General features: G+C 56.8%; 1 protein-coding gene across 2 annotated transcripts in view; it reads right to left on the reverse strand.

Moving 5' to 3' along the window:
• Positions 1-4502: 4502 nt before the first annotated feature.
• Positions 4503-18971, reverse strand: part of TERT (telomerase reverse transcriptase) — a 44500-nt gene continuing 30031 nt past the window's right edge. Inside the window, exons 10-16 of one of the 2 annotated variants that reach the window (XM_063604364.1) lie at positions 17541-17612; positions 15501-15689; positions 11414-11540; positions 10215-10276; positions 6627-6751; positions 5708-5845; positions 4503-5171 (exon numbers count right to left, since the gene is read on the reverse strand). In XM_063604364.1, the coding sequence (XP_063460434.1) occupies positions 5068-5171; positions 5708-5845; positions 6627-6751; positions 10215-10276; positions 11414-11540; positions 15501-15689; positions 17541-17612 (817 nt within the window). In that variant the 3' untranslated portion in view covers positions 4503-5067. The remainder of the gene's footprint in view (positions 5172-5707; positions 5846-6626; positions 6752-10214; positions 10277-11413; positions 11541-15500; positions 15690-17540; positions 17613-18971) is intronic. The other variant, XM_063604365.1, reaches the window with a different exon arrangement.

The raw sequence follows: 18971 nt of genomic DNA on the forward strand, positions 1-18971 counted from the left end.
AAAACATTCCAGGGGCGGGTGTCTCAGACTGGCCAGTGTCGGGACAGGAACAAAATGCTCCTATCACCTGACCAGAAGTGGCTGGAATAGAGGATCTGTAGCTCCACAGGGGCTCTCCCCTTCCAGGGGCCACCGTGTTGAACTGGAAATAAAGCCGGCTGCAAATGAGGCCAGCCGGCCCCAGAGATGGACACAGCTCCCATGACAGTGGTGGTCACATGAGGACAGGCTGTCCCGTGAGCGGGTTCCTGGCAGAGGGTGACCCCAGGGCTGCTTTGCCAGGCACAGAGGAGTCAGGGAGCACTTGATGGGAAAACGAGGTTCAGGGCCCAGTTTTCGAAAGCCTGATGGGGCTCATCCTCAGGGGAGAGTCTGAGGTCACCAAGAACCAGGGCAGAATGCGTGAAGGACATCAGTGCAGAAGGAGAAGTGAGGCGGGAGGTCATGGAGGGTGCAGTCAGCACTGGAGCTGCCCCAGGACTCACCCACCCAGCTCCAAGGGAAGCAGCCCCTTCCAGCAAGGGTGGGCCTGGACCTGACAGAGAGGACCCCACTGCCACGGCCAGGGAGCATGAGTCTCCCGTCCACACTGGGGGCTGGGGACGCACCACTCCAGGTGGCGAGCCCGGGGCTTCGTGCCGTGTCAGAGGAGAAAGCCAGCCAGGCCCCCTCCGGCAAGACACGGTTCTTTCATGCCTGCATGAGGCTGAGGTGAGGCCCAGGCCTGTCGTGATGCTCGCTCTCTGGGGCCGCAGAAATGGGACCATGGAACCTGTGCATCCAGATGGCACCTTGGAGACCTGTCCGACCCTCCTGCAGGCCACAGCGGAATGCTCAACACCAGGCTCCACAAACCTGGGTGACCTGCACTCGCCGGGGGCCCTGGTCAAAGCTGGATCCAGGGTGAAGAGGCTCCATCCCTTGCCCATCAGTGTGAGGACCCTGCCAGCAGCCTCGGCCATTGGAGCTGGATGGGCACAGGAGCCCTGCTGCCCCAGCACACACATGTCATCATGACCCCAGGTGACCAGCACGCAGGGAGGCTGGCAGCCCCACTGTCTCTGTTCCTTTCTCCCTCTCGGCAGCAACTCCACCTGAGCTGTCCCACAGGATCCCCAGGGGTGGGCTGAGAGTCACTCTGAGAACTGTCCCTATATTCATTTCCCTGTACTGCTATTCCATTTGCTGCTGTAACAAATCACTGCAGCTTAGTGGCTGAACACGAACGCATCATCTTACAGCTCTGGAGGCCGGAAAGCTGAAACGGGTCCCACTGGCCTGAAATCGAGGCGTGGGCAGGGCTGTGTGCCCTCAGGACGGGGGAGGATTGCTTGCTTTTCCAGCATGGAGCGGCTGCCCCCATTCCCTGGCTGGGGACCCCCTCCTCCATCTCAAAGCCAGCAGTGGCCAGTGGTCCTTCTCACGTCCCCTCTCTGACTCTCCCCTGCCTCCCTCTCTTACTTCTAGGGACCCTTGTGGTCATATCAGGCCCACCAGATAATCCAGGATGACCTTAAGATCGGCTGACTGGCAGCCGTGATTCCACCTGCAGCCTCCACCAGCCTCTGCCTTGCGGGTGACACATTCACAGGTTCCAGGAGAAGGACGTGGGCATCTTTGGGGAGGGGCTATAATTGTGCCTGCCGCAAGTGCCTGGGGCTTCTGAAACCCACCAAAGTTTGGCAAGCCCCCTGCACAGCATCCTTCCCAGGTGGGCACCTGGCACCAACATCGAGGGTTACAGCGGGTGCAGGACCGGCAGGAGCATGGGGCTGAGGCAGGAAAATAACCACTCCCTCTCAGGGGTCCTGGCTGGTGTCACCCACAGCCTCCACCCTTGCCTGCTTCTCCTCCCTTTCTGCTTTGAACTCACTCGCTCCATACACGCTTGTCTGTGGAAGGAAGCTGCTTGAGATGAAGTTCAGGCCTAAGGAAGTCCATAGAGCTGGGGTTTTTCTTTCCCTTTAAAACTTTGTTATTTTCATTTTGCTCTGAGATTTGACAGTCTACCTAGCACCTAGCAGGCCTCCTTATTCTTTCTTCCTTATTCCTTCTTCTTCTCTTCTCTTTCTCCTTTTTTTTTTTTTTTTTTTTTTGAGACAGGGTCTCACTCTGTCGCCCAGGCTGGAGTGCAATGGTACAATCACAGCTCACTGCAGCCACGACCTCCCGGGCTCAAGTGATCCTCCCACTCAGCCTCCCGAGCAGCTGGGACTACAGATGCTGGACCCCACGCCCAGCTAACTTTTTGGATTTTTTGTAGAGATGGGGTCTCCCTATGTCACCCATGCTGGTCTCAAACTCCTGGCCTCAGACAATCCTTCTGCCTCGGCTTCCCAAACTACTGGGATGACAGGTGTGGAAGCCACTGGGCCTGACCTTACATAGTGGTTTTTAAAAGTGCCAGGCAAGGGCAGTGGCTCACACCTGTAATCCCAGCACTCTGGGAAGCTGAGGCCGGAGGATCACTTGAGCCTGGGGGTTTGCGGCTACAGCGAGCCATGACTGTGCCACTGCACTAACAACCTGGGTGACAGAGTAGACACCATCTCTAATAATAATAATAATAATTAATAAATAAAAACAGACAAAGCAGGTGCTTAGTGAGTTAAGCCGTATCAAAGCAAATACCTTTTTTAAGGGTCTAATACTTTAGCAAAAAATACAAGTAATCCTGAGTAAAATTTCAACAAAAAACACCCGGAGAAACAGGAATCTGGAGCTTTGTAGAAGATGGATAACTGAACAATGGCCTGACGTGTTGGTCTGTGATTCAAACCCAGGTGTGCCTGAGCAGCGGCCTCTGCTCCTGGGAGTGCCCGCCCTGTTCTGTCCAACCTCCCACTGAGGTCGTCCGCCCACGGCGCCCCGGGCTGCTCCCTTCCGGTTTGCAGGGCAAAGGCGCCCCCAGGCCGGCTGCCAAGAGCCCCTCCTTCCTCACAGCTCCTATACAGGGGCTCCAGGCGCCAGAGTGCATTTACGACACAGTCTGTGGACTTGGGCCCACCATAAACACATTAGGCTCGGTCACTCAGACATTCTCTGAAGCAGCAGCAATAAATGAGGCCATATCCAGTGGCCATAAGCCCCCACCCCGACACCAGGCACGTCCGGGCTGCACTCAAACCAGAAGCCCTGTCCAAGGTGCACTCAGTAGGACCCGGCCATACCATAAGGCCCCACCAGGGACCTGCTGGAAGGCTCTGGAGCCACTCACGCCGGGCCCTCGGTTTCGTGTGGCCCAAGCCAACTTCTGAGGACGGGCTGTTTCTTCACCCCAAGACTGCGTCCCTCTGAGCCGCCCCTCCTGTTCTCTGCAATCCTTCCAGTTCCTTCTGCCTGAGGAAGGACGTATGTCCAGCTCCACTGCGAGCCTGGCACCCGCCCTGGGAGGTAAGTCTGGATGAGACTAGGAGATAAGAGGATGAGAGATGAGACTGGGAGATAAGAGGATAAGAGATGAGACTGGGAGATGATAAGAGGATGAGACAGATAAGAGGATGAGAGATGAAACTGGGAGATGATAAGAGGATGAGAGATGAGACTGGGAGATGATAAGAGGATGAGAGATGATACTGGGAGATGATAAGAGGATGAGAGAGTATCACCAGCCCCACCCTGAAGCCTCCTGTGTCCACACCCTCCACTTCCCCACCCTACCCACCCTTCAGAGATCAGAATCCTGGTCTACTCTTAAGAGAATGGCCAGAGGCGGAATGTGACTTTCAACCTGAGTTGGGTGGCTCAGGAGGAGGAATCCTGGATTTTATACAGGATGGTGTCATGCCCCTGCCCCCCACCTCCATGAAAGCTGATGGCCCAAAGGATGTGCACCAGGGAAGCACATCCGGATCCACGGCTGCAGGTGGGAGGCAGGGGAGGAGGGGGCCCAGCCAGGCTTCCCCATCTTCCCCGCCACCCAGACCAGCCCCCTCCATCACCCCTGCCACCCCAGCTGGGGCCCCCATCATCCCTGCCACCCCGGCCGGGCCCTCCATCATCCCCGCCGCCCAAGCTGGGCCCCCAGCATCCCTGCTGCCCTTCGGGCCTGGACTTACTGTTATGTCTTCCAGGGTGGGGGCTCCCACTGTCTATCCCCTACCCTCCTTCCCCTCCTGCCTCACAGCATCAGAAACCTCCCAGGCCCAGCCAGGCTATGGGCCTGCACTGACCACCACCCCCCATTCACTCATAGACTTTCGTAAATGCACAGCCAGGCCATGGGCCCGCACTGACCACCACCCCGTTCACTCACAGGCTTCTGTAATCGCACAGCCAGGCCATGGGCCCGCACTGACCACCACCCCGTTCACTCACAGGCTTCTGTAATCGCACAGCCAGGCCATGGGCCCGCACTGACCACCACCCCGTTCACTCACAGGCTTCTGTAATCGCACAGCCAGGCCATGGGCCCGCACTGACCACCACCCCGTTCACTCACAGGCTTCTGTAAACACATACAGTGGTGTCTATGCAGTGCACGTTAGGATTCAAACATGAGATTTTTTTCAAAACTGAAAAACTCATATATTCAGTATTTTACTCCCACAGCACCCCCCCCCCCCAATTTGACCCACAGGGACCCCCATCCAGGTGCAGGGTCCTCACCTGTGTACAGGGCACACCTTTGGTCACTCCAAATTCCCAGAGCTCCCAGGGTCCTTCTCAGGGTCTCCATCTGGATGGTGGGGGTGGAAGGCAAAGGAGGGCAGGGCGAGGGGTGGACAATGGCGAATCTGGGGATGGACTATTCCCATGTGGGGAGTGGGAAGCCGGGCTCCTGGCGAGGAAAAGCTGGCCCTGGGGTGGAGCTGAGCGCCAGCCTGTGGGGAAGTGAAGACGGCAGGTGTGCTGGACACTCAGCCCTTGGCTGGACACTCGCTCAGGCCTCAGCTGGACACTCAGCCTTCAGCCGGACATGCAGGCCTCGGCCAGACACTCACTCAGGCCTCAGACTCCCAGCGGTGCGGGTCTGGGTGTGGGCCGCCCCTCCCTCCCTGGGACGTAGAGCCCGGCGTGACAGGGCTGCTGGTGTCTGCTCTCGGCCCGGCTGTGGGCGGGTGGCCATCAGTCCAGGATGGTCTTGAAGTCTGAGGGCAGTGCCGGGTTGGCTGCGGCCTCCAGGGCACTCAGCGTCGTCCCCGGGAGCTTCCGACTCAGCTGCGTCTGGGCTGCGGGGCCAAAATCAGACTCCGTTCCAGAAGAGGCCAGAGGTGGTATCCTCCAGCCCACCTGGGACGTGTGGGTGGCCGGGCAGGCAGGGCCTACACCTCGTGGCCCTGGCTGGTGGGAACCTCAGTGAAGGGACAGACACCCCTCCACCGGGGCGAGCAGACAGGCAGCCCGGTGACGCTGGAGCGGCGGGGCGGGGAGAGAACTTGCTCAGGACCCCAGGAGCTCAGGGCAGCAGCCAGGGCAGAGGCTGTGAGAGGACACAGGTCACGGGTCAGAAGGCTCCCAAGGGTGGGGAGGCATCGCCCCTGAGATGGGAAGCAGGGGTTCAAGAAGTTGTGGACCCTGCCAGGCTCCGTGGCCTGGGGACACCAGCATTTAATCACACAGGGCTGCCAGTGTGGCTCCAGGCCCCCACAGTCAGGCCCGGGGGCGTCAACACTTCAGCAGCATCTGAGGCTGCTCGCCCCACACAGGGCGTTCAAGGATGACCCCTGGGCAGGCGGGGCCCGCACTGGCCTCCACCCACACTTGCCTGTCCTGAGTGACCCCAGGAGTGGCACGTAGGTGACGCGGTGTCGAGTCAGCTTGAGCAGGAATGCTTGGTGGCACAGCCACTGCATGGCCTCGGAGGGCAGAGGGCCGGCGGCACCCTTGGCCCCCAGCGACATCCCTGGGGGAAAACAGAGGCTGAGGAGTCACAGGCCCAGCCCAGCTCCCCTCCCAGGAGACACCGGAAAGCTGCCCACCCCTGACGGTCTGCGGGGCGGCTCCATCTCTGGCTGCCCCGACCCAAGCACCGCAGGAGTCACGACAGAAATGTTTTCTTCGGCTTCTCCAAGTGAAATTTCCACAACACAGAAAGAACAGAAAGTAGAAGCTGTTAAGCTCAGGACCGCAGGTTCGACATGGCTTGAATTTCAGACGGATCAGAAACCTCCCTGACGCTGGACAAAGTGTCCAGAAGCAGAGGACGGTGACTGGGAAGCAGAGGACGGCGCGGGGCTCTGTCGTGGTGATACACGGCCTCTGCTCCTGAGAGGGGTGGGGTAGCCTGGGCCCGGCCTCCTCCTAAGCCCTTGGCCTGGGTTTGCACAAGGGCCCTAAGTGCCATGGACGGGAGACAGCCCAATCCCACCACAGGGCAAACAGGAGAGGCCAGGCCCCCCGAATCCCACCATGGGGCAAACAGGAGAGACCAGGCCCCCCAGTGCTTCCCCAGGCAGAGCAAGGTGGGAAGGACAGCAGCTCCCAGACAGCTCCTGTCCCTTCCATCAGGTGCTCTGCTCACCCCACGAGAGGGCGGGCAGACGAGCCTGCCAGTGGTTGGGTTAAACCACTTCCTGATGCGAAAAGGGGTAAGAACTTCCTAAGCCCAGATTCACTCAGTCTCCTGACACACTAAAACCAGCAGGCAGGCACTGCTGCCACTGAGGCCAGGCACCTGCACATACCTGCGTTCTTGGCTTTCAGGATGGAGTAGCAGAGGGAGGCCGTGTCAGAGATGATGCGCAGGAAAAATGTGGGGTTCTTCCAAACTTGCTGATGAAATGGGAGCTGCAGCACACATGCGTGAAACCTGAGAGGATGGCGGACAGCGTCAGAGGAAAGGCCTCCTAATCAGACGGTGCTCGTGGGTGTGGGCATGAGCCCACCGGTGCCTGTGTGCGTGCATGAATGCACATGCATGGGTTTCCTCGTGGGCACAGGTGCACACACACGGATGCATGCATGCATGTCTGTGTGTGTGCTCGTGTGTGCGAGTAGCTGCGTGTCTGTGTGTGCACAGGTACACTGCGTTTCTGTGCACCATCTGTATGAACACACATGTGGAGGCTGAAGCAGCTCCATCCTGGATGCCAGCCCCCCATGCTGGCTTCTGATTAGCCCCTGTCCCGGGAAGGCTTCTAAGGTTTCCAGTTTATCCACTGTTCCTTGTGTACCAGCAGGTACTTATCATAAATCCTGCCCTTCGTCAGACCACCTTGATGTCATCGTATATCAACGTCCTGCGCATCCCTTCTGAGCCACCCGCCCCTGTGGTGCATAAACCCTGGGTCTGGGGTGATGGTGTGAGGACCCATCATCTCATCTCACTGACACTGAGACACCGACTTGGCTTCTGTGCGTAGGTTAAGTTCCTACTAAATGTTTCTTTCCAAGAAACTGCATTTGTCAGTCTTTTCTGTTGTTGTTGAGACGGGCTCTCACTCTGTCACCCAGGCTGCAGTACAGTGGTGCAATCTCAGCTCACTGCAGCCTCCACCTCCTGGGCTCAAGCGATCCTCCCACTTCAGCCTCCCAAGTACTGGAACTACAGGCGCACACCACCATGCTCAGCTAATTTTTGTTTTTATTTTTCATAGAGATGGGGTTCTACTATGTTGCTCAGGCTGGTCTTAAACTCCTGGGCTCAAGGGATCCTCTCGCCTCGGCCTCCCAAAGTGCTGGGACTACAGGTGTGAGCCACCGCGCCAGCCCTGTCAGCCTCCATCTTTGGCCTCTCAGCTTCCTGGGACTTTGGGGCAGGTGTGCACAGACCTGGCTACCATGAAACAGCACATGTGCACATGTGCTCATATGTGCGTGTGATCAGAGCCCCCGTGTATCTGGTCTGACCCACTGCCTGAGCTCCCCGTGTACCTCATCTCACCCACTGCCTGAGCCCCCCATGTACCTGGTTCTCACTGACTGCCTGAGCCCCCCGTGTACCCGGTCTCACTGACTGCCTGAGCCCCCCATGTACCTGGTCTCACCGACTGCCTGAGCACCCCGTGTACCTGGTCTCACCCACTGCCTAAGCCCCCCATGTACCTGGTTCTCACTGACTGCCTAAGCCCCCCATGTACCTGGTCTCACTGACTGCCTGAGCAACCCGCGTACCTGGTCTCACCCACTGCCTGAGCCCCCCATGTACCTGGTCTCACTGACTTCCTGAGCCCCTTCTGGAATGACCTGAGATCACACCAGTCAAGCCAGCACCCCGGTTTCAGCCTCTCAGTAACTCTGCTGAGGTGGGATGTCTTTTCCCCATTTAGCAACAACGGAAGCCAGGCCCAGAATGTTTTTTAAACAAATAAATAAGCCTAAGGTCCCGGGGTTGCCACAGGGCCACGCTCCTGACCCAGGAGGGAAACACCTAGCATGGGTGAGGGGCTCTCTTCCAAAGGGAGAAATAGCCACCTGCTAGAGGTCGGGGCGTCCACCCCAAGCCCATGTGGAGGCGCGGCCAACAGGGGCCAGGAAGGCTGAGCCCCAGCGGATTTGAATCAGACCCCGCCCCCAGCGCCACATGGACCACCACAGCCTCGCCCACTGCAGCCTGGCTGCCGTGAAATCGGGGCCCAGCTCTCCGTTCTCCCACTCCTGCCTCGAGGGAAGGGGATTCCTGGGCCTTCCACGTGCCTGGCTCTGTGTTTGGAAACGGCCCGTGGCCCGTCGCATCTCGGCCTCCTCAGGGCTACCCAATCAAGCGACTACCCAAGGGTCCCCACATGGGTGGGGAAACTCAGCCGCCCTGCCCTGAGCCCAGGCCCTCTACGGGAGCTCCTCGGAGCCAGGGACCCTGGTGGGGAAATGAGGACAAGACTGAGCTGAATATGGGAGGAGCAGGTGGCAGGTCACATGGCCCTGGGAGTTTCCCAGGAGTTTTCACCTGGGAAAACTCCTCTGACCTCATCATGGCCCAAGGAGGCCCCAAGCACGCCAGCTGGACCCTGGGGTCAACCACAGTGTCAGACACCTCCAGTCCTCAGCGGCACCTGTATCCAGCACACTCCAAGGGTTTCCGGAAAGGAGTCAAGCAGCTTGCACGAGGGCCCAGGCACGCGTCAGGGAGATGCAAACGAGGGAAGATTTGAGGCAGAGAGAGAAGGCAGAGAGGAGGGCGGTCTGAGCCGGACACACCCTGGAACTGAGACAGCCTGGTCCCAAGCCTCTGGAGCTGGTGCAAAGGCGGTAACATGCAGCTGTGGCTCTGCCCTCCCTGCCAGAGCATGAAGGCGCAAGCGCTCGGGTTAAAAACCATTTTCATGGTGCGACCTTGTAATGGAAAACTCTCCCGTGAGCCCTTGCTGGGTTTCCACGACAGACGACGACCTCGTTTCACATCAAGTGTGCACGGTAATTCGCGCAGCCTCGGCCCTGGGTAACACAAATGCTCACACTCATTCTCAGCCCTCATGGGGCGAGGGCTTCGGCCTCCTGGCATTCAGCTCCCAGTGGCTCGGAAGGCCTGTTGAGGTGGAGGCCCGGGCCTGTGGTGCCCGACTGCCCTTTGGTACAGCCCCGAGGCTTGTGCCACCACCTGCCCTGACTCCAGGCAGAAGCTGGCCCTGTGGCCTCCACAGATTGGCCCTTCCCTCTGTGATAAAGTTGTCGATTCTTGGCAGGGGCACCCCCTGACCAGCCAGGACAGGGAACGTTCCAGGAGCACAGCCATGCCCAGAGCACAGGTGCTGGCCGGGCTGTGTGGGGAGCCACAGCTCTGCTGCACCTTCCTGGGGGTGGGGCCAGCGACCCTCATCTGCACCCACCTCAGCCCTCTTTGCTGAGACCCCAAATCCTCCCAGCATCTGATCTCCCACCTACTGTTCAGACACCTTCCCAGCCTCCTCTGCTAAGACTCCCCATTAACATCTCTTTACCCCATGCCCCTGCTGCCCTGGGATGGCCTCCATGATGTCCCACGGCCAGTGCACAGGCACAGTGGGGACACCTGGGGCCACACCGGCTCCTACCACTACCCAGAGATGGAGAACAGGCGCTTTGCACAGGGCCACGCGAACACAGAACTGTGCAGAGGCAGCAGCGCCGCTGAAAACACAAGACGCTGCTTGCCCCTAAAACTCGGGACCGAGAACAGGCGCTTTGCACAGGGCCACACGAACACAGAACTGTGCAGAGGCAGCAGCACCACTGAAAACGTAAGACATTCCTTGCCCCTAAAACCCAGGAGTTCCCAGGTGAAGCCCCGGGTCAGAGGTGAGCAGAGCGCGGAGGGTCCCTGGAGGCTGGGCCTGCACCCCTTGGTGGCGGCTCACCTGTACGCCTGCAGCAGGAGGATCTTGTAGATGTTGGTGCACACCGTCTGGAGGCTGTTCACCTAGAGTCACCAAGAAAGAGTGAGAAGCGGTAGAAACCTCTCTGGGATTTTAAGTTTTTACTTTTTGCTTTATCATCCATTCAGATGGAACAAGAAAGAGGAATATTTTGACAAGAAACTATCCCTCTTCCCAGTGAAATCTGGCCTGGCCCTCACCCGGCAGCTGCGAACCACCCTGGGCGAGTCAAGACTCTGTGTCGTCTGCCTGCCCCCAAGGCTCGGCCAAGACAGGAAGGAACCAGGAGAGGGAGTGGACGCAAATGCCCACAGAGAGGGGGAGTGGACGCAGATGCCCACAGGAGAGAGGGAGTGGAGTGGATGTAAATGCCCACAGGAGAGGGGGAGTGGACACGGACGCCCACAGGAGAGAGGGAATGGAGTGGATGTAAATGCCCACAGGAGAGAGGGAGTGGATGCAGATGCCCACAGGAGAGGGAGTGGACGCGGATGCCCACAGGAGAGGGAGTGGATGCAGATGCCCACAGGAGAGGGAGTGGACGCAGATGCCCACAGGAGAGGGGGAGTGGACATGGACACCCACAGGAGAGAGGGAATGGACGCAGATGCCCACAGGAGAGGGAGTGGATGCAGATGCCCACAGGAGAGGGGGTGTGGACACCCACAGGAGAGGGGGAGTGGACACGGACGCCCACAGGAGAGGGAGTGGACGCGGATGCCCAGATGGGACAATGCCCTCAGGGCTGCAGCTTCAAAGCCTCAGCCCACCAAGGCCTGGGACCCCGTCTCACCCTGTAACGAGGGGCACTGGTGCTGAGGACCTAGCGGGGCGAACACGAGGAGCCCTCAATACATGTGCACACATGCTACTCACACTGCACACCCACACGCATGCACCTCACGTGAATGCCCACACGACTGTGCACGAACACACATGCATGTCAGGTATGCATTCGCATGTGCACATTCACACTTGTGCCCTTGCACACCTGTGCACACACTGCCATGCCTTCATGTACACACATGCACACATGTATGTGCTCACGTGTATATGCGTACATGTGCACCCTTATGTGCAGCCAGTCACCGTCAGCCTTGCAGGCACGCGCGCACACACACACATACTTGCACACACGCCTCCTGAACTTTGAACTCTGTGCTGACCATCAGCCTGCTCACCTGCAAATCCAGAAACAGGCTGTGACACTTCAGCCGCAAGACCCCAAAGAGTTTGCGACGCATGTTCCTCCCAGCCTTGAAGCCGCGGTTGAAGGTGAGACTGGCTCTGATGGAGGTCCGGGCATAGCTGAGACACAGGGGGGGAATGTCAGATACAGGTGCCTGCCCCACACCCAGCCCCCTCCTGCAAAGCTTGCTCCAAAGAGCCTCCTGCCTTCCTCCCACTTCCTTGCCCTGCCTGGGGCACGCGCTGCAGCCCGAGGGGGCTGGGTGCTCACTCCATGGACTCAAAATGCTACACGCCATCCAGACTCTGCATGACCAAACTCCACCAGGACCTGGCTAGTGATGTTGAGTGTATCCAAACCTCGCACAGCCGTGTGTGTGCACTCATCATCTGCCCTGATGAGATCTGCACATAACTCAGCCGAAAACACATAATAAACCGTGGAGCCCTGGCTCCCGGGCGTCCCTCGAGTGAACACAGGTGTGACTCAGGTTTTTTGTGGGAGAACACTGAGTTGGGCGTGGGGAATCTCACTGTGTTTGAATCTCAGGGATGGAAGAGCCAGGTGGCACCAGCTAAACAGGGCTCCAATGAGTGCACGTGGCACACATGGTGTCTCCAGAGGGGCAGGATGGAGGCATCCCACCGATGTCCTCCAGGGCCTCACCACCACTCACTGCCCATGTACATCCATGTCCAAAGATGAACACACATGACATCCACGGCAGGCTCCTGGGGTGTGTTCTTTTACATCCAGCTTTGAACACTGCTACATTGAAATAAACGTTTTGTGCCATTAAACATTCTTCAAAAATTCTTTGAAAAATGTTTAATGGCAGAATAAGTTTTGTGATGCATAATATCTGCTTAGCCCTGTATTTGGGCAGGTTCGTGACTTGCTGTGGCAAGTCCCCCTGCCTGGAACACTGGAAATGGTAAATAAGACCCGTGATAATGTCTGGTCACTTCAGAAGTGGAATTACTGGGAAGACACAGGACATTGCGAGGACTTCCATGCAAACAAGCTGCTTTCCAGAAAAGTCTTTCCAGCTTGCCTCAACCTGATGCTGGCTCTTGGCAAGCCCAGAAAAGGAGCCAGCATGAGGGATGGGGACAGGTCTCGCTGTCAGTTTCACGTGCGTTTCTTTGAGGGACGGGTCTCGCTGTCAGTTTCACATGCATTTCTTTGACACTGCTGGTAGGACCTTCCCAAGTGTGCATCAGACGTCCATTTCTTCTTTCACAGCCATCCCCAACACGACCTTGGGCTCCGGCTCGCCCTGAGCCTATGGGTCTGACTTGTGTGGGGTCCTCGGGCAGAGCAAGGGCCCCAGAGCAGGAGGCCAGGCTGCAATCATGCATGCCCCTTGCCAGCTGGGTGACCAAGGGCGGCTGCTCCCCTGGAGCCTTTCCTCCTCTACCTCTCAGGTGGTTAGGAGAACAAAGTGAGAGGATGAATGTGCAGGACCTCACAGGGTGCCTTAAATAAATCATGTGCACAAACGCTCCAGGGAATGGCCATTTTCACTGTGGCTCAGGCAAGCTGAGTTTCTCTGCAGTGAAAGCAATGCCCGTTGCCTCACTGGTTTCATCCACCTCCCTGTGTGTCCTTCCCCAACACCAAACCAGGGAATGTTCACCTCCCTTCCCTTTGAGTCTTTTGTTTTATTTCTGTTGCTGGTGTTGTTTGCATGTATCTCCTCTTCTACCTAGAATCTGCTCTGGTATATGCTGTAAAGACACAACTTATTTGCTTCCAGTCAGTTTTCTCAGAAAAAAAAAAATTACACACACACTCTCTTTTCCATCAGCTGTGCCACACACCACATTAACACACGTTTCTGAGAGATAGGGCTTCCGTTTTGTTCTATTGTTCTGTCCATCAGTTCTGACCACATTCTGCCATCTGAGCTGTGGTTTGGGAGACTAAAATCTGGACAAGAAAATTTCCATCTTACCACTCTTCCTTTTTCACTTTTCTTAATCATTTTGCCTGTTTTCTTCTCCCAGATGCCCTTCAAGCCTCTGCTGTATACTTCAGACACACAGGATGTGAGTTTACCCTGAGTATGGCAAACCACTGCCTCCACTGCTGAGCTTTTAGAGCCACCTCTGCAAGCACGCACTCTGACCAAGTGGCCTTTGGGTGCACAGAATATTCTGGCATTGAACCCACATCTGATGACCTGATGCCCACCCATCCTGCACTAGCCTCTGTGGCTTTGCAATGTGTTTAGAGAGAACCCATTTTCCTGATTTGTTTGTCTGTCCTTTGTCCTTCAATAACATTCACTGATGCTGTGCCAGAGGCTGGAACCAGGGGTGCCTGTCCTAAAAAATACATTTCATGGGGAGCAAAATAAGCAGTGGACAGTTCACAGCTGACTGGTATGGCCAGCGCTGCAGAGGTGCCTGGGAGAGGCGAAGAGGTGCTGGGAGCCCAGGAAATCTGGAAATCATGCAGACAAGGCCAGTGGAGGCCAGGACCAGGTAAGGCTGTGGGAGGGAAGCAGGGACTGTGGGAAGCACAGGGGACCGGCATCCTTGTGGGGAGGGAACTGCAACAGGGACATGCTGGGCACCATGCACAAGGGCATCTGCACCTGCCACTCCCCCATCATGAGGGCGTCTGCACCTGCTGCTCCCCCATCACGAGGGTGTCCACACCTGCTGCTCCCCCATGAAGCAAACCCCAGGGAGCATTCTGGAAAGAGGCAAAGTCCAGATCTGGACTGTTCAACTCAGAACGACAGGACCCCAGTTTAAACCTCTGGTTTAACAACCATCCACCACTTATTTCTCTTCCCATGAAGGTGTGCCTTTCAGAGGAAGGCACCCCCAGTTCTGGCCTCTAGCACAGCACCAGTCAATAGTATTGAAGGACAGAATAAACAAACACCTGTCCACTATGGTTTTGGAATGCTGATACTTTTTTTTTTTTTTAAGATGAAGTCTCACTCTGTTGCCCAGGCTGGAGTGCAGTGGTGTGATCTCGGCTCACTGCAACCTCTGCCTCCTGGGTTCAAATGATTCTCCTGCCTCAGCCTCCCGCATAGCTGGGACTACAGGCATGTGCCACCAGGCCAGGCTAATTTTTGTATTTTTAAAGTAGAAATGGAATTTCACTATGTTGGTTAGATTGGCCTCAAACTCCTGGCCTCAAGTGATCCACCCACCTCGGCCTCCTAAAGTGCTGGGATTATAGGTGTGAGCCACCTCGCCCTGCCTGGAATGTTGATACTTTTCATTCATAAAAGAAACAGCACAGATTTCTGCATCTGTGTCCATCTTCAATTCATTTGTGTCTGAGCCTGAGATGGGGCCTTGAGCTCTTGGGCTCAGGGGAAACAAGACCCCAGAATTTTGTAGAGACCCCCCAACACCATGGCCCTGTCCCCTGATGGGTCACATGTGATCATGAACTCATGGCATCCTGTAGACTGTGGACGAGCCTTGGAGTGTGGGGCTCACAGTGGAGAGACTCACGCCCAAAAGGGCCCTAAAGTCTCTGGGTTCGGAGAGACTCATGCCCAGCAGGGCCCCAGGGTCTCAGGTTCGGAGGGACTCATGCCCAGCAGGGCCCCTGTGTTTCAGGTTTGGAGAGACTCACGCCCAGCAGGGCCCGGACGTCTTGGGTTTCGGATCCAGACTGCTTTCTGAAGACACCTCAGTGCACCTGGGTCTGGTGCACAATTTCCTTTTACCAAAATAGCACAGAAAACTGCTCCCCTTGTGAGCACCCTCACTCCCACAGAAAGATGCATTTCTGCTCAGCCCCAGAGGGGACGAGGGGCACCCTCCAGACTGCTTTCTGAAGACACCTCAGTGCACCCGGGTCTGGTGCACAATTTCCTTTTACCAAAATAGCACAGAAAACTGCTCCCCTTGTGAGCACCCTCACTCCCACAGAAAGATGCATTTCTGCTCAGCCCCAGATGGGACAAGGGGCACCCTGTGGCCTCTGACCCTTTGGGATTGGCAGTCGCCTGCCCCACACGGAAGCAGGGGTGGACACGATGGCCCTGCAGCAGCACCTGCCCCGGCCGGGCACAGGCTCCACTTCCGGCCAGGTGCGCTCACCTGGAGTAGTCGCTCTGCACCTCCAGGGTCCGGGTGTCCAGCAGCAGGCCGCACCAGGGGAATAGGCCGTGGGCCGGCAGCTGAACAAAAGCCGTGCCACCCAGGGCCTCATCTTCTACAGGGAAGTTCACTACTGTCTTCCGCAAGTTCACCACGCAGCCATACTCAGGGACACCTCGGACCAGGGTCCTAAGGCAGAGGGGCAATGTCAGCCCCAGGATGCGGGGCCGTCACCCAGGAGGTGCCCTGACACCCTTGTTAAATGCTTTGGAAAACTCCAGAGAAGTGGTGATTTGGAGCAGGGTGCTGGGCCTGGCAGGAGCTCTGAGGAGCCTGGACCCAGCCCTGCTCCAGACTTCGGGGTGCTTGCCCTGTCTCCCAGGCAGGACAGGTAGGTGAGCATGCAAGAACCTGGGCTGGACCCGGGACAGCCAGGACTCAGATGGGAGGTGCAGCCCCAGTGGCCTCTGTGATGGTCCATCTCATGTGTCCCCATGGCAACACCACGATCCCGTTATAGACTCATCTGTGGTCTGGGGCAGACTAAAATCTGGACAAGAAATTGCCACCATCCCACCTTCTTTTAAGACGTTTCTCAACGACTTTGCCTGTTTTCTCCTAGATGCCCTGAAGGCATCTGCTGTGCTTTAGACAAAGGGGAGGGTTCTGAGTTCCTGCTCAGGCGTGGGACCCGGCTGGGCTGTGAGCTGGGCAACACCAGTCGTCAGCTTCACGTCAAGGAGGTTCCCTCGCCGAGTCATGAGCCTCGCTCACCCAGCTCAGGGAGCCCCCCTGTGCCCGGCAGCCTCTGCTCTGGCCTGGGCATCCCCTTCCCTTCCTGCGGCCTCTGCTGTGGCCCCGGGCGTCCCCCTGCCCTTCCTGTGGCCTGGCCCTGAGACCTTGGCCGGCTGCTCAGCTCCCCTGGTGCATTTCCAGCTCCCTGCGGCCACCCCTTCCTGTTACATGGCTGCCAACTCATCTGAGACAGAGTTCTGCCCCCAGTGGGACCCCAACATATACTCTGAGCCACCTCCCTGGCCAGCACCCTCAGGAACTTGCCACACAGAAGCAGCGTTCCCCGTCTGCTCTGTCCCCTCAGCAGCCTCAGGACTCCTGAGCCCTCAGTTGCTTGGGACCTGGGCTCCTCCTGAGTGAATCTTAGTGGATTTAAATGTGCGCAGCCTGCTGTGCTCCGGGCTGCGGCACAAGGAACGCCGGGCATACCCCCAGCCCAGGGCGGCCCTGGAGGGTGGACCTGGAGGGTGGACTTGCAGGGCGGGTCCAAATGGGTTTTCACAAACACAGCCCAGCAAAGCACCTGAAACCACCCCTGGCGGCCACATTTTCTGAGGGTTCCCTTTACAGCTTTCAAGGTTTCTCGTCCCTCGTCAAATCGCACTTTAAAACAAGCCCACCGGATCTGTGGGGCGCCCTTGAGGGGACCACATTGGACAATCCCCTGTGCTGAGGCCAGGTCCCCTGTGCCTGATTTTAGTTTGAGCCACAAAAATCAACTCTGAAACCCACTCCTAGCTATCTCCGTGGTTCAAGACAGCAGCACTCAGCAAATCCAAATTCTCCCGCCGATCCCAAACAACCCCACGCGGGAACGTGACCGCAGCGAACGCTGTGGGCCAGCTCACTCAGCAGCTCCTGCTCTCCGCAGGCTCAGGTGCACCCTGGGGGGGAGGCTGCCGCCTCGGCCCCGCAGGCCCTGTGCACAGCTCCTGGGGGTCTCACTGGGGCCCCAGGAGCCGCCACACTTGACTTTCCAAAGAGCAGCAGGAGCCAGGTCACCGCCTGCACTCACCACGTGTGTAACCTGGGTGCGTCTCTGCAGGACCAGGGCCTGCACGGTACCCACTCCCTCCCGAAGGTGCCCCTGCGCCCCCAGGCCTGGGTGCACGGCCAAGCGCCTCTGCTCTTGCGGATCCAGCACCGACAGAGAGAGAGGACTCATCAGAGACAACGCTGCGGTGCCAGGGGCAGGACACGGGGGGCTCAACTGCAAAGCCCCCAGACACACGGCACGGGCCTCACCTGAGGAAGGCTTTCGCGTGGGTGAGGTGAGGTGTCACCAACAAGAAATCATCCACCAAACGCAGGAGCAGCCTAAAATAAGGGAAAATACACAGCAAGGTTAACTTTACACTTTTTACGTAGTATCTGTCTACGAGGGACTGAATGTCAAACCATTTACACAGCCATAAATAAAGTAACATTCTCCAAAGCAGTTAAATCAAAAACTTAAATTTCTTTCCAACAGACGTGCTCTCTACAGTTAACTGCTACAGCAATTCCTCATTCATTGTAAGTACTTAGTGTTTAGCAACGGCTTGTGCAATTCTGTGCCAGCTGAAGACGAACGAAGGCCATCAGGCGCGGCCCCAGTTCTCAGACTCTTAGGGAAAAATAACTGAAGACGGTAAGAATGCTGGGGCTGGGAACCTCGCCCCCTCTGAGCCATGTGGTGCCCTTTACCAGCATGGCAGCTGTGGTCCTCAGCATGATCCGAGACCCAGATCCTATCCACAGGAAGCTGGGCATGGTGCACTGTGTGACCCTCAGGCCCAAGCCCAGCGCCCCATGACCACGGGCCAGAGGTATCCTGTCCCAGAGGGCTGACCAGTGTGCCGCCAGCTCGAGGACACTTTCCTCCAAGTCCCAGAGCAAGTTGTGTGTACAAGAAATTTTTGTTTCTGTTACATAAACTTATTTCAATCTAGAACTTGAACCTTAATGAAGAAGCACCTTGATCCACTATACATGCTATAATTGGAGCTAGCGTTTCAAAAGATGCACAGGAAAAACCCGGAGACTTCGAGAGAAATGGCCGTGAGGCCTGCAGGCTTCCTGACGCATCCTTCACTAACTGTCTGCTTGTTCAGTGATACTATTTTCATAAAAAAGTAACTGCTGACCACATCCTCTCCAGCACCAGAACACTTTTACACTGTTGGTGGGAGTGTAAACTAGTTCAACCATTGTGGAAGATAGTGTGGCGATTCCTCAAGGATCTAGAACTAGAAATACCATTTGACCCAGCCATCCCATGACTGGGTATATACCCAAAGGATTATAAATCATGCTGCTATAAAGATACATGCACATGTATGTTTATTGCGGCACTATTCACAATAGCAAAGACTTGCAACCAACCCAAATGTCCATCAATGATAGACTGGATTAAGAAAATGTCGCACATATACACCATGGAATACCATGCAGCCGTAAAAAAGGATGAGTTCATGTCCTTTGTAGGCACATGGACGAAGCTGGAAACCATCACTCTGAGCAAACTATTGCAAGGAAAGAAAATCAAACACCACATGTTCTCACTCATAGGTGGGAACTGAACAATGAGAACACTTGGACACAGGGTGGGGAACATCACACACCGGGGCCTGTCATGGGATGGGGGCAGTGGGGAAGGATAGCATTAGGAGAAATACCTAATGTAAATGATGAGTT

Source organism: Pan paniscus, chromosome 4 (assembly GCF_029289425.2).
Source record: "Pan paniscus chromosome 4, NHGRI_mPanPan1-v2.0_pri, whole genome shotgun sequence".
In the NCBI taxonomy this organism is placed as follows: domain Eukaryota; kingdom Metazoa; phylum Chordata; class Mammalia; order Primates; family Hominidae; genus Pan; species Pan paniscus.